The 16,503-nt window shown below is 35.7% G+C and overlaps 1 protein-coding gene across 3 annotated transcripts in view; it reads right to left on the minus strand.

Annotated features, from left to right (window-relative positions):
• The window catches only part of NIPBL (Nipped-B homolog (Drosophila)), a 209,756-nt gene that overhangs the window by 65,977 nt on the left and 127,276 nt on the right, over nt 1–16,503 (minus strand). For all 3 annotated transcript variants that reach the window (XM_010853771.1, XM_010853770.1, XM_010853773.1), the window contains one exon: nt 4,289–4,471. In XM_010853771.1, coding sequence (XP_010852073.1) covers nt 4,289–4,471 — 183 coding nt within the window. The remainder of the gene's footprint in view (nt 1–4,288; nt 4,472–16,503) is intronic.

A 16,503-nucleotide genomic window follows, 5' to 3' on the forward strand; every position in this document is an offset into this window, starting at 1 on the left:
GAATCTTCATTTGTGTGAGACTAGGAAATTCTGAGTCATTCTGATTAACCAGAAATATAAATTATGGTACAGAAATGGTATCACTTATTTTAGCATTTATCTAGATTTAGAAAATTTTACATGAACTTGGTTTGCTAATGAATATAGATAGGAATACTGTGGAAATTAAATCACACTGTTCATTTTAAAGAGATATTTGGTGAGTCAATAATATCTAAAACTCAGGATTAATTAAGGCATGTAAAACAAACTTTATCTAGAATTTGATAAAAACCAGAAACACTTTAAAACATTTGGATTGCTGGTGGGAAGTGGGGTTTGGAGGAAAAGTAAACTTTTGAGAAACCGTTACAGACTGTGGGTAACCATGTATACTATCAATTAACAGCCAAGTTAAGCCCACAACATAGCTATAAATTCAACAGAGTTGATAACCTAACATCACGAGCTACCAATACAAAGACACAATAAACCTATATAGTTGTAAATACCCACACACTGAATTCAGTTCTCCAACAATATACTTGCTTAAACCCAAAAAGACAGCTTTTAAGTTTATGCATGCTAGATAAGCATATTTATGTATGTTACCTTCAATCCCTTCCCCATCCTTCCAGAGGTATAAGCATTCTGCTAAAATCACCAGTACTGACAGGAGCCTCTAGGCAGAACTGGCAAACAGATTTCATCTGACACATCAACTCTGATCAACCAGTAGTAGCTGCCCAGAGCAGAATGTTGAGAATAATTCTGAGCCCTGAGACAAAGCACCATATTTCAGCAAGAAAGACTGATTAAAAATGTCTGTCCAGCGAGACTCGGAAGGAATACAAGTGAAAAATATTCAGCACATCTGTTCTAGGATATAACAATATCAAGTTAAAACCAGGATAGAGAACTGATGTGTTCTACATCCTGTGATCATACACTGGTTGTTGAAGTGACCACTTGTTGCTGACAGTGAATTACTTTCTAGTCTGTAGTCCTGAACCTGACTCCTTTGCGTATCTTGTGACTTGCTTCTATTTTAAATCCTAACTATGACCAATACCCAAGTTCTTCATAAGAAACTGTTGCTTGAGTCCCTAGTCCTCTACTTGGCTTATATTTAAGGATGCCAATCTTTGGTTCATGTACTCAATCTACACTTGTGCCAATGTCTTATGTGTGGATAAGCAATGTCTATGCGTGCTCAGTTACTTCAAGTAGTGTCCGACTCTGTGACCCCATGGATTATAGCCCACCAGGCTCCTCTGTCCATGGGATTCTCCAGGCAAGAATACCAGAGTGGGCTGCTATGCTCTTCTCCAGGGGATGCTCCCGACCCAGGGATCGAACCCGTGTCTCTTATATCTCCTGTACTGGCAGGAGAGTTCTTTACCACTAGTGCCACCTGGGAAGCCTTTTGCTTATATATAGCATTCATTAAATATTTTTTCAAAAAGTACTGAAATACTTACTTTGAAGAATGATAATTAACAAGTGAGTTCATTCAGAAAGTAGTATTCTTTGATCTCAAATATGACTTATGAGTTTTTATATAATTTCATAAGAAATCTATTTCAAGCCTTCAATTCTATGAGTAGGAAATGCTTGAAAAACTTTATAGTTAGCAAGTAGATATAATATGCTGAAGGACAGGGAAGCCCGGTATGCAGCATTCCATGGGGTCACAAAGAGTTGGACATGACTAACTAAACAACAACAGTAATATGCTGTATTGGTGGTAATTTTTATAGGTCTTGGAAATTTCTGTTTCACATCCATTAAACTAAGAAAATTGGAAAAAAAAAAAAAGAATGGCAAATTAAGGGGAAAAATTCAACTTCTATGAAACAGTGTATATAGAAACAAGGTTCTATCAAGACCCCAATTTATTATGATTAATCTGTCCATTCTTATATCATTTGTTATCTTGGAAAAAGTAGGGGAAGAACCCAGCATAACTCAATAGGGTGTGTAAAATACGACTTGGGCGTTTTCCATGCTCCCTTTCTAAATTTCACCTATGTGCCCCTTTAGCATCTTAGATCTCCCCTCCTTCTTCCCCCGCAACCAAGTTGACTTTATAATTGTACATGACTATCCATATCTGTGTGGCCCAACTTTTAAAGTTAACCCTTAATAGTTCCCCCTATCTTTCAACAAAATTATTTTCTTAGTTTTAGATTTTTAGGAAACCAATTTGATTGAACTGCAATAAAATTTTGTTTCATAAACATCTCTCTCCCTCAAAGCAGCATAATGGTTGCCACTTAAGTTCTCATAATAGTTTCACATTTTGTACTGTACTCCGTTTCACTAATTTTTTGCTATGGTATAATGATGACAATTTGACTGTTTATGACAGCTACGAATTGGAATTCTTTCATCACTCAAATCAGTGGCCACAGAGTCAACTTTTCTAGTTACTTGTATAGAAATAAACCCAAAAAACCAGGAAGCTATTCTAAGATCTCCTGAAAAACCCAGAGACACTCCCCTTTTCCCAAACAGAAGTTGAAGCTCAGGTTCCCTAACTAATATTAGGTTCAATATCCTCAGACATATATATGAGATCCATGGCTTTTAAGATGAAATTATGTGCTCCCATGAGACAACATCTCTCATCACAGAAAGCAAAGAAGAGAACAGAGGCTGCAATGACAACAAACATGAGGCATGTGAGGCTCTGTCCTCTATTTTCCATTTGATGGGCTTTTCTGATTATGCTACCCTTTTTACTTGACTGTGAGGTAGCTTCAGAATTCTCACCAGCTTAGCAATGCAGGCAGCCACTCTCAATTAACTGGAGTTGAAGTGTGACTTGAAACCAGTCTGCAATTAAGGAACTCCTTAGTTACTCCCTTTAGAAATAGATGGGGTATTAGGGGAAGAGAGGGAAAGTGAAGCAGAGGTATGTATATTAAGGGCAGTGAGTTTCTGGGCCACCAGATCTCCTTTCTCCTCTCCCTTTCCAGACCATATGTTCCCATATAAACAAAATATTTAATTATAATAAAAACGTATTACCTTTAGCCATTGAAATATACTGCATATAAATACATCTCATTATAATACAATAACAATTATACATATAATTAAATGTCAGATTAATTTTGCTGCATTTTATTTCAATTTTAAAACTGTATTCAGAGTTGTTCAGTATTCATAGTCTACTGTTCATAGCTCAAGAGCTCACAATATTGAGAAGATCAGAGTAAATGAACATTGATCAAAAACTTTGGAGGTGAAGGGCTTCCATCAACAATAATACATTTAAAAATGGCAGCATGCATCTGTCCTTCCTGCCCTTGCTTGTCACACCTCAATCTACAGATACTAGGTGGAAAAGGTAGAACACACTGGTGGTCTTCCCACTTCTTTTGGTCATAATGACTAAGTCAGTTGGCACACAAGTGAAGATCTCCCATAGTCTGTTTCCACTGAATGCCGTTTAAGTCAAACAAGGTTGCTGACCCCTCTTGGCTAGGCTCAATTCTCTTGCTCCAGTAGAAGGAAGATAGGGATAAAAGAGAAGAACTTTTTCAGTGGACCAGTAGGAAGACAGGCGAGGAATAGCAAGTCTAGTGCAAAGACAGGTGATCACAGTGTTGTAGAGAGGTAGCTGTGTAGTGAAGAAGCCAGCTCTGGAAAACAGTGAAACAAGGGAGGAATTCCAGGACACAGCTGGGCAAAAAGGAGAAGCCAGGTCCAAACCACACAGATAATTGGCAATGTGGCTAATCCATTCATAATTTAGTGATAGTATGGTTTAAAATATTTCTTCATCTGGCTATCTCCTACGTGTCCTTCAAGACTCAACTCTAGTGTCACCTCTTCCAGTAAGCGCTCTCTGAACCCCAGTATAATTTTGATGCCAATCCAATTAATCCAATGTGCTCCCACAGCACCCTGGATTTACTATTATCATTGCTGTACGCCTCACTGTACTTTAACTGTTTACATATTTCCCCCATTAGACTGAAGATTCTTCAAAGGTGGGGTCACATACTTGCTATATTTTTATTCTCACTGCCTAAGATATAGTGGGAGCTCAATAAATGTTTGCTAAATGCATATAGAAACATACCTGTGTTACCTGACACTTATTATAACTCATTAAAAAATTCTTTTCTTGGTGCCAACTGATCTCATCTTTCACACATATTTTAAGTATAAAGTAAAAACTTGCTATACTATTTATTAAGATCACTATTCTCTTGCTAACCCAAAAAATTATAAAGGAAACAAATACATCAATCTGCTTTTTAATTCTAAAGTAATAATAAACTCATGTGATACTTACATTCAAAAGTTTCATCACTATCATTATCTTCATCTGAACTGATTTCAGCATATTTTGGTTTTTCATTAACTGTGCTACGCTTGCGTTTATTCATTTTCACACGTTCACAAAGTGGCATGGTGGATTCAATTTCTGCCAGGAGTTCAGGGGGTAATTCTTTTAACACTGATTGATCTATACTACCTATTAATAAAAGGTAAGAAAAAACATAAATCTGAAGATAAAAGGGAAATTTTAACTGTTAAAACACAAAATGAAATATTATGTAAGTTTTCTAAGTTATATTTGTATTTTAACAAAACACATTCATATTTATAATTAGTCTTAACCCTAAACTGATAATGCAGTTTTTATACATATTATCGTCATAAACAACTTTAAAAACAGATTCTTGCTATCATAGCAATAGAGGGTAGTTATATTATCAATTTTTGATATAATTAGTGCCTTCGTTTCTCTGCATTGACTGAGACCCACTTGCATTTTCAGGTGTATCTGTAGTAGGGTGTATACCTCACATTCTTGGTAGCACTCAAATTTGTTTCAGAGTTCTGGAGCAGTTAGTTTGAAAGTGATTACATCCCTCAATATAAATGTTAAGAGTTGGAGAGGATACCTGTCACCGCATTCTCTTCTATATGATCCTGGTGGTTGTGTATGGTGTCTGGGACAAGATTTCATATGCTTTTACCTATCTTTGTCTATGAGAGGCACAGTAATACCTTTACTACTACAGAAAATTTCCTCAAACAGCTAAACCAAAATATGTGTTTAACTGAAGATAACAGGAACATGAAAGGCAAGATAAATAGAAAAAAGCATTTTAAAATATAAATGTCAACTGAAAAGGGTAAATTCAAATCTGTTATGAAATAAACTCATATTTTTCCATGAAAGAATACAGAATACAATACTATTAGAACTATTAACATAATATTTACTATTTAATCCTACACACATATACACAAACATACAAATAGCTGCTAAGAAGAAATCAATCCTTAACATCCTGTTGAGAGCTTAAAAATAAAGTAGAACTAGCAAAAGTTATTTACTCAGGATAATTTGTCCTTGATGACTACTGAAGATGACAATTTTAACTTACTTTACTTACCCATGTAAATCTTTGACTGGAAGTATAAAAATGATGTCTTACCTAAATTTTAAGAACTGGGAGTGAAGAGTACCTTAGTGGTTTACAGCAGTAATATTAGTAACTATAATCAACATTAAGACCATAACATTCAAATGATAATAGTGCTTATGTAAAGATTAAATATAAATCATCCCAAAAATAAATAGGTACTGGTTAAGACAATTTAAACATCACAAGAATATACAACACTAATAATTTAAGATGATGAGACATAAACTATCAGTCTCAAATGACAAATAATCCTTTTATTCATCATGAAGAAGGAGTTATTTCGGTAACTGATTAACCTCTATTCGTCCAAATACACGAATAACAACAATTTACCCAACAAAGATATAAAACTCATGATGAGTAAAATCCCAAAGACTTCATTGCTTAGAATTGTGACATACTAATGTTGAACTTTATCTATATATGTCATTTTCAAATCATGTAATATTCCCTTGCTCTTTCTTAATTTAACTGTATTGTATCAGTGAGGTTCACTTTCTAGAATATTAGTAGAGGTTAAAAAAAAAATCAATTTCAGTTTTGGATCATCATTATCTTCAGTGCCAAGGTGAACATACTCTTCATCTCATTTACAAATTCTTAATGCTCTTAACACCTCCAACTAAATATGTGGTTTTTTGATGGAAGGATCATGTCTTCTAGTATATACTTTCCCCTTTCTACATCTATAATATTAAGTATGTATATGAAATGGTCAGTTAAGTGATTTCTGACTCTGTGGTTCACAATTTCTTATGTTCACTTACAGACGTACCACCTGTATAGTTTCAGAATTGCTGTATTTTATACAAATGAAGATAGCTCCAAATTTTTTAAAGATGGAAATTCTTTCTTTTTGTATTACATGAAACATTATAACTTTTGGGGATTTATAAATATGGATAATCCAAAAAGTATCTAGCTTTTAGTTCACCATGAGATTTTCTTTTTTTTTTTTTTTTCCACTATGAGATTTTCTGAAGAAGCAGATTTGCCTGTTATGTTCTACTTAAGATTAAAATTTCCATTCATAAAGATATGCTGACTTGATAAAATATCATAGAATTATTCTTCAGATAAATATACAATAAATAATCAAGGGTTAAGATATATATGGGTACTTGCTCTCTCTTTACAATGGTTCATTATATCCTAAGAACAGGGACTTTGCTCTCTTCATTTTTTCTTTAAAAAAAAAAAAAAAAAAATCACAATAGCCAAACATGGAAAATTTATACCTTATATCTGATAAAGCAGGTAACAAAGATTATCATTGCAGTTTACCATTTCTAATTCCTTAAATTAAAAATAATACTATCAGATTTAAGAGCTCTACTATTCTGTACATCATTTTAACTTCTGCATAAAGCTGAAAGTTACAGCAACACAATTTAAAGACTTCGTGTTTCATTTCTAAAGATCATCCAACTAAAAAAAGAAAGTCCAGCAATGGTTAATGTCTCTCAATGTACTGTCCTCCAAAAGTGGACCTCCTCATTTTGAACAGATATATCTATTTCACAGATTTATGTATTTTCTGTATTTCTTCGTTTTCATCAAATACTTTATAAATGGACTCAGCAAGGCCCCTTGATTATGTAGGGTAAGCAATAAAATGCTTGACATTACTATGTCAGAATCTTTAACACACTGAAAACTGGATAACTGACTCAGTTTCAACAGAAATGAATAAACAGTGAGTACTGTAAATGATCACTAGAACATATTTGGTTATGATCATTTACCTGAATTAGAAAACCATCCTTTAAATAATGCAAAAACAATGTTTCACTGGCTACATCTTAATATGTTGATGATTTTACAGACTATTGTTGTTTGTTGAGTTATTTATTCTTAAAACCCTGAGACTGCAGATCCTTTATGATCATCTTTCTCACCTCTTTTCTCTCATGCCAACTACTTTATGCTTTAAATTAGGTTATTTGAATCACCACAAAATTTTAAGTTACTGGCTTGAGGGATAGTGCCAGGTAGTTAATTTGGTGAGGTACCACACTTCTGTAGATGGATATTCCATTGGATATAGTGCATCTTTATTTTCTGGCTCTATTAAAGCTAAAGAATAAATTTACTTCCAGGTGTGCTACATTTTAGCAATCTTGAATTCCTAGTATAAATCACTCACACTAGGACACTTACTGGATTACTAAAATGAGAAGTTATCAAATGATTAAAAGTCCCCAAAAGTCACTAATTTAATAACTAACACTGTGTTATGTATGTTTTTTTAAAATGGAGAAACAATCCTGAGATTAAAATAAACAACCTCAATCAATGGACTCTTTAGGATTGGAGTTTCAGAGAATGGAAGCCGGTTACATGTAGAAACAAACCAGGAAACTCACATAAACCTCCAAATTTTATGTCATAAAAAACATTTTAGGTAGGCAAAATGTAGCTCCAGTAACCTACCAATATTACAGAGGAGTACCATAAAAACTGATGCTGTGAAGGTGCTGCACTTAATATGTCAGCAAATTTGGAAAACTCAGCAGTGGCCAAAGGACTGGAAAAGGTCAGTTTTCATTCCAATCCCAAAGAAAGGCAATGTCAAAGAATGCTCAAACTACCACACAATTGCACTCATCTCACACGCTAGTAAAGTAATGCTCAAAATTCTCCAAGCCAGGCTTCAGCAATAAGTGAACTGTGAACTTCCAGATGTTCAAGCTGGTTTTAGGCAAGGCAGAGGAACCAGAGATCAAATTGCCAACATCTGCTGGATCATCGAAAAAGCAAGCGAGTTCCAGAAAAACATCTATTTCTGCTTTATTGACTACGCCAAAGCCTTGACTGTGGATGACAATAAACTGCGGAAAATTCTTCAAGAGATGGGAATACCAGACCACCTGACCTGCCTCTTGAGAAACCTATATGCAGGTCAGGAAGTAACAGTTAGAACTGGACATGGAACAATAGACTGGTTCCAAATAGGAAAAGGGGTACATCAAGGCTGTATACTGTCACCCTGCTTATTTAACTTATATGCAGAATACATCATGAGAAACGCTGGGCTGGAGGAAGCACAAGCTGGAATCAAGATTGCCAGGAGAAGTATCAATAACCTCAGATATGCAGATGACACCACCTGTATGGCAGAAAGTGAAAAAGAACTAAAGAGCCTCTTGATGAAAGCGAAAGAGGAGAATGAAAAAGTTGGCTTAAAGCTCAACATTCAGAAAACTAGGATCATGGCATCCAGTCCCATCACTTCATGGCAAATAGATGGGGAAACAGTGGAAACAGTGGCTGACTATATTTTCTTGGGCTCCAAAATCACTGCAGATGGTGATTGCAGCCATGAAATTAAAAGACACTTACTCCTTGGAAGGAAAGTTATGACCAACCTAGACAGCATATTAAAAAGCAGAGACATTACTTTGCCAACAAAGGCCTGTCTAGTAAAAGCTATGGTTTTTCCAGTAGTCATGTATGGATGTGAGAGTTGGGACTATAAAGAAAGCTGAGAGCCAAAGAATGGATGCTTTTGAACTGTGGTGTTGGAGAAGACTCTTGAGAGTCCCTTGGACTGCAAGGAGATCAAACCAGTCTATCCTAAAGCAGATCAGTCCTGGATGTTCATTGGAAGGACTGATGTTAAAGCTGAAACTCCAATACTTTGGACACCTGATGCGAAGAGCTGACTCATTTGAAAAGACCCTGATGTTGGGAAAGATTGAGGGCAGGAGGAGAAGGGGATAACAGAGGATGAGATGGTTGAATGGCATCACCGACTCAATGGACATGGGTTTGGTGATGGACAGGGAGGCCTTGTGTTCTGCAGTTCACAGGGTCACAGACAGTCGGACATGACTGAGCGACTGAACTGAACTGAACTGAACCATAAATGGATCTTTTACTTCAATCAGGGGTAAAAAGAAGAAAAAGAAAAAAAAAGTAAAAGTTGAGCAGTGCAGGCTGTCACTCTGCCCCTCTTGGAATCCTGTAGTTAATATGGTTTGAAGACATATTTTTTTGGTGCAAATGGTTTCTAAATGCAAGCCAACTTCTTAATTTGAAACCACCACTGATAGAAAATACATCCAAAGAGTATGAAATGCTGATGACATATCCCTGAAAAAAGTTAACACTTGGGCCGTAGAAACAAAGGGAGGCAATGAATGTGAAGAGAAGCTAGAAAAATGTAGGGTTCAACTATGAGACCAGGACATGAAATGTTCCTTCCAGAGGCAGCTGCAAGGTTACCTAACCTGATGCAGAAGAGGGGTAAAGATAAAAATTGTGTGCTAGGAACCAAAATTCAAAGCGAATGTAGGGGCACTGATGAGGAAAAGTTTTGTGGTCACAGTTGACCTTAGAGGAAGAACTTATTTTATTAATATTTGGAGAGAGTAACAGCAAACTAGGAGAAAGACACTACTGAAGGGTTTGCTTTTTTTAATGATTTAGGATAAAAAGTATGAGATAATCAGGTCTAAAGTTGTCATAATTTTGGTAAAGAGGCAGAAATCCCAAGCATTAGCTAGAAACTTGTTCAGGATTACAAAATTAAAAAAAAAAAAATAAAAAAAAAAAAATATATATATGAAGAAAGACCATTCATTTGTGACTGTGGGGGTCATCAGGGTCAAATCTGAAGCTATTCTCTTTCTGATGGTATTTGAGAAGACCATCCTGAAACTAATGTGAATTGTTATATAATCACTACATAAAGACTGTGTTAAACTAATTACTGGCAAGTCTCCCTTTAAATTTTAGCTGGCAATTTTCAAGTTGCCTATTGTGACCCATAAGCAAGTTGTTGAGTCAGTTTTGTAGCTCTTAACTAGCAATGTGCTTAAAATGAAAGAGAAAACGTGCCAGTAGTAAAGGTAGATGTTATTATGTGTATGTATGAGTGTATTAGATCACAACATGCATTTTTTTTCTTGCCTTAGTTCACAATCAAAGGAGTTTGAAAGTTTTTAAACTATAAAAACAGGAAAAAATACAGATGGAAAGGGTTCTTCTAAGTTAATCTACCCAGTTTTTTTGGGCCATGCTACAGCTTGTGGGATTTTAGTTCCCTGACCAGAGATCAAACCTATGCCCCCTGCAGTGGAAGCACGGAGTCCTAACCACTGGACCGCTCAGGAATTCCTAGCCCATCGTTTCTTAAACTATAGGTTCAGTGAAAAATAAACAATAATTTGAATAATATACTCAAATTGATTTTACCCATTCTAAGTTGATATAATATTCACTATCTTGTATCAGAGAGCTTAATTATCTATGTTTATAAGTCTGATATAAAAGTAGCCCATGTTACTGTTTTGAAGCCACGTTACAATAAAATCTTGGATTACTCAGAAATTACATTTATTTTTATGTAAATATTTCTAAAATGCACCATTAAAGTGAAAGTCGCTAAGTCATGTCCAACTCTCTGTGACCCCATGGACTATATATACAGGCCATGGAATTCTCCAGGCCAGAATACTGGAGTGGGTAGTTTTTCCCTTCTCCAGGGGATCTTCCCAATCCAGGTCTCCTGCATTGCAGGCAGATTCTTTACCAGCTGAGCCATCAGGGAAGCCCAAGTATACTGGAGTGTAGCCTATTCCTTCAGTGGATCTTCCCGACTCAGGAATTGAATCCAGGTATCCTGCATTGCAGATGGATTTTCTTATCAACCAAGATATCGGGGAAGCATCAATCCATCATTTTTTAACAAGATAACTTTGACTCATGATCGCTATTGAAAAGATCAAGTTTTCTACTACATTTATATGGCAATGCCTTTAGGAGTTAACTGCTATGCATAAGGCTGTTTTAAAATAATATAAAATGATTTATGCTTTTCTTCTGAATTCTTTACGTGTGCTTGCAATTAGTTGAAAGGTGGACACTCAGATTCTGCTAATAGTATAGAATATATAACACAGAAAACTGTTCAAATCCTTCAATCCATTTATACGACTCTTGGAAATTTATTCCAAGGAAATTTGTATATAACACAACAAAAAGCTCTATGAAGAAAGATGTTTAGATCACTTTTATCTATTTTAACATTAAAATGTCCAACAATAGGGGACCACAGTAAATCACATTAGATATAATTATGAATGATGCTAGTACAGAGAGATAGTGAATGTAAAGAAAAGAGAATGCAAAATGACAATTATACACACTGTACGTTTGTAAAAGATAATTGTACCAGGAGTTGAACAAAACAAATGCTAACATTATACTAACTTAAGAGGTGAATTTTCCTAAAGAAATAGAAGCTACATTTTATGGAAACAAGAAAAAGGTCAATGATTATTTGTGAGCGGTTAGAAGATATTTCATGAACACAGTAGGTTTTCACAGCAATGTGGTGGGAGTGAGGTGGAGGATGGAGGACAGGAGCCGAGAACTAGGAGTTGGAGGCCATTTAGGAGCATTCCAGCTGTGTCTGCTCTGGACAGAGCATGATATTCAATAGGGAGAAAAAGTAGGTAAGGTTCAGATGTAACAGTCTTTTTAAGGAGGGAAAGAATCAGAATGTACTTTAGAAAAGTTACTGTAGCAGTGATTTGTGGGATGGCCTGGAAGGTGAAAGACATTAGAAAGAAAATCTTCTAAGAGATAGTTACTATGTCTATGTCAAAGGTACCTTCAAACTATGGTGTTGGAGAAGACACCTGAGAGTCCCTTGGACAGCAAGGAGATCAAACCAGTCAATCCTAAAGGAAATCAATCCTGAATATTCACTGGAAGGACTGATGCTGAAGCTGAAGGTCCCAACAGTTTGGCCACCTGATACAAAGAGCCAACTCATTGGAAGACCCTGAAGCTGGGAAAGACTGAAGGCAGAAAAAGGGGCTAACAGAGGATTAGATGGTTGGATGGCATCACCGACTCAAACATGAGTTTGAGTAAGCTCCAGGAGTTGAAGGACAGGAAAGCCTGGTGTGCTGCAGTCCATGGGGTCGCAAAGAGTCGGACACGACTGAGCGACTGAACAACAACCATGTGAAAGGTAAGAGAGAAGAGAAAGTAGATGCTATGAATTTAACCATTTTTGAAAAGTGATACTGGTATACACTTAGCAAACCAAACTTCAGAATAGAATATTTAGTTCAAAACAACTATTTAACATGTTTAAGATCATGAAGAAACCAGAAAATATGGAATCAAGCAAAACAAAATTCACACATTGATATCTGAATCAATCTGATCAGGTTATTAGTTACTCAACTAATTACTATTACATTAGGCTAAATATGTAGAGAATTAGCAACATTTATTTTATAGCATTCTACAAAGACATTTTCTAACACACTAGAAATGACATATTTTCTGATTATATTACTATCAATGGCTGTAAAACAATTTTTAATTTTAACTAATCTACTCTCACCTTACTTCTTCCACATTGTTCTCTTAATTAGCCAAATGTTTAACTTCTTTAAACTTATAGTGCTTTTTCCTACTGCCCTTGTGCTAAATACACATGTGAATCATATTCCTTGGGATTTACAGAGCACCTTTTTTTAAAGAGTATTACACTGTCACTACATCTTTAGTTATCCATATTCTCCATAAGACCATAATCTTGATAAAGCCATAAGACTGTGTTGCAGTTGCAGAATCTAGCTGAGTGCATGGGATGTTGAAGACGGCCATAAATATTTACTGATGATCGGAGAAGGCAATGGCACCCCACTCCAGTACTCTTGCTTGGAAAATCCCATGGATGGAGGAGCCTGGTAGGCTGCAGTCCATGGGGTCGCTAGGCGCCGGACACGACTGAGCGACTTCACTTTCACTTTTCACTTTCATGCATTGGAGAAGGAAATGGCAACCCACTCCAGTGTTCTTGCCTGGAGAATCCCAGGGACGGAGGAGCCTGGTAGGCTGCTGTGTATGGGGTCACACAGAGTTGGACACGATTGAAGCGACTTAGCAGGAGCAGCAGCAGTGTAATCATTAGAATAAGTTTGTGGTCTTCCCAGAAATTTTTCCAGCTGAAAATTCTTTTTTATATCCTGAAAGCAGTTGTCAGTTGTTCTATTTGACAATTATAGAGAAGCTACCCACAAAAAGAAGAGACTGAAGAGAAGATTTCATAATTGACTTGCAACAAGTGTAAAATATTTAAAGGTAATTTCAGTCTGTACACACTTGTTAAATGTTTTAAATATATCAATTATATATTAATAATTTATGTATAATTCTACTACATAAAAATACAAATATTAAATATCCTGGCAAAAATACTGTACTTAGCTAATGTCATATTACATTTATAAATCTTAGACAAAAAGGAAAATAATTCAAATCTAGATCAGTCTTTTTATTCACATTAAAATTTTGAGTCTCATTGGCTACAGAATAAGGAATCTAGCTATCATATCCACCCATATAAAACTTCAATTTTATATTTATATTATGTTCAACAACTAAAGCCTGTGGGGTTAAATCTGCCTCACCACCCATTTTTGTACATAAGGTTTCATTAAAATACAGTGACACACAGTCATTCATTCACATATTGTTTTGGGCTGCTTTTCTACTACAGTATTAGAGATCTAAATGGGACACAAAGCCTAACATATTTACTATCTGACCTTTATGCAACAAGTTTGCTGCCCCCTGGTTGATATTATGACACACTTTACTCAATATGAGGCAAAGTGCCACTCACTCTGCAAGTGCAGTCTATATAGTTATATTCTACATAGTTTAGGTCATTGCAAATCAGTTTATTTAATGAAGACAAAATGCCAAGAAATTGGTTTATAGCAACCGAAAGAACACTATTATAAATGAAGTATGCAGAAGAAAAGATTTTAAGAAAAATCTTGCTTTAAGCATCATGTATTGATACTGACTAGTACCTCAAAGATTTCATCAGTGTGTAGCTGTCAAACTACTATGAGGAAAAATTACAAAAAGAAACATTTTTTTTTAATATTAGGAAGTGTATAATGTAAATGATAATTTACTACTATCTAATATAGAAAGGAGCAGAGATCATAAGATCCCTTCTTTCATATATACACACAGTGAGAAAAATAAACAGTATATCAGTTCAGTTCAGTTCAGTTGCTCAGTCGTGTCCGACTCTTTGTGACCCCATGAACTGCAGCACGCCAGGCCTCCCTGTCCACCACAAACTCCTGGAGTTCACTCAGACTCATGTCCATCGAGTCAGTGATGCCATCCAGCCATCTCATCCTCTGTCGTTCCCTTCTCCTCCTGCCCCCAATCCGTCCCAGCATCAGAGTCTTTTCCAATGAGTCAACTCTTCGCATGAGGTGGCCAAAGTACTGGAGTTTCAGCTTTAGCATCATTCCTTCCAACACCCAGGACTGATCTCCTTTAGAATGGACTGGTTGGATCTCCTTGCAGTTCAAGGGACTCTCAAGAGTCTTCTCCAACACCACAGTTCAAAAGCATCCATTCTTCGGTGCTCAGCTTTCTTCACAGTCCATCTCTCACATCCATACATGATCACAGGAAAAACCACAGCCTTGACTAGACGGACCTTTGTTGGCAAAGTAATGTCTCCGCTTTTCAATATGCTATCTAGGTTGGTCATAACTTTCCTTCCAAGGAGTAAGCGTCTTTTAATTTTATGGCTGCAATCACCACCTGCAGTGACTTTGGAGCCCCCCAAAATAAAGTCTGACACTGTTTCCACTGTTTCCCCATCTATGTGCCATGAAGTGATGGGACCAGATGCCATGATCTTAGTTTTCTGAATGTTGAGCTTTAAACCAGCTTTTTCACTCTCCTCTTTCATAACTACAACCTAACTTGCCTCAAGGAACTACAGAAAGAATAAACTAAACCCAAAGTTAGTACAAGGAAATAACAAAGACCATAAAAGAAATAAATGAAACTGAGGCTAAAAAGAGAACAGAAAAGATAAATGAAAGTAAGAGTCAGATTTCTGAAATGATGAATTAACAAGACTTTAGGTGCTTACCGAGAAAAAAAAAGACTCAAAATTAAAAAGTAAAGGGGAGACATTACAACTAATACCATAAAAAGGACTGTAAGAGACTACTATGAATAATTTTATACAAACAAACTGGACAACCTGGAAGAATGAATAAATTCCTAGGAACATAATCTAGTGAGATTAAATCATGAAGAAATACAAAATCTGAATAGACCAATCACTAGGTGGCAGATCCCAAAAACCGCCCAACAAAGAAAAGTCCAGGACTTCACTGGTGAATTCTATCACACATTTAAACACCAATCCTTCTCAAACTCTTCTAAAAAGAGAAGAGGAAAAACCTCCAAGCTCGTTTTACAAAGCTAGCATTACCCTATACTAAAAGCAGACAAACAAACTGCAAGAAAAACCACAGGGCAAATTCCCTGATGAACAGGGAACCAAAAGTCTTCAAAAAAATATTAGCAATAAAAAGATCATACACCATGATCAAATGTGATGTATTACAGGGAGGAAAGGATGGTTCAACATACAAAAAACAATGGATGATATACCAAATTAACAAAATGAATGATAAAAAATAATTATCTCAATAGATGCCGAAAAAACATTTGACAAAATTCAACATCCATCCACAATAAAAACTCACAACAAACTGGATGTAGAGGGAATGTACATGAACATAGAGAAGCCCATAGATAACATTACACTCAATGGCAAAAAGCTGAAAGCTTTCACTCTGAGATCACAGGAAGAAGATAAGGATGGCCACTCTTGCCCCTTTTATACAACACAGTACTGAAAATCCTAGCTAGAGTAATTAGCCAAGAAAAAGAAATAAAAGACATCTAAATCAGAAAGGAAGAAGGACAACTGTCAGTATTTGCAGATGACATATTATATATAGAAAACCCTAAAGACTCCACTAAAATTGTTAGAACTAATAAACAAATTCAGAAAAGTTGCAGGATAAAAATTCAATACACAAAATTCAGTTGTATTCTGATACACTAACAATAAACTATCAGAAAGAGAAATTAAGATAATCTCATTTACAACTGTAACAAAAATAATAAAATACCTAGGAATAAACTTAACCACGGAGATAAAAGAGATGTACACTAAAAACTGTAAGACACAGCTGGACTGGAA

This window comes from Bison bison, unplaced genomic scaffold, assembly GCF_000754665.1.
Source record: "Bison bison bison isolate TAMUID 2011002044 unplaced genomic scaffold, Bison_UMD1.0 scf7180017864331, whole genome shotgun sequence".
NCBI classification, from domain to species: domain Eukaryota; kingdom Metazoa; phylum Chordata; class Mammalia; order Artiodactyla; family Bovidae; genus Bison; species Bison bison.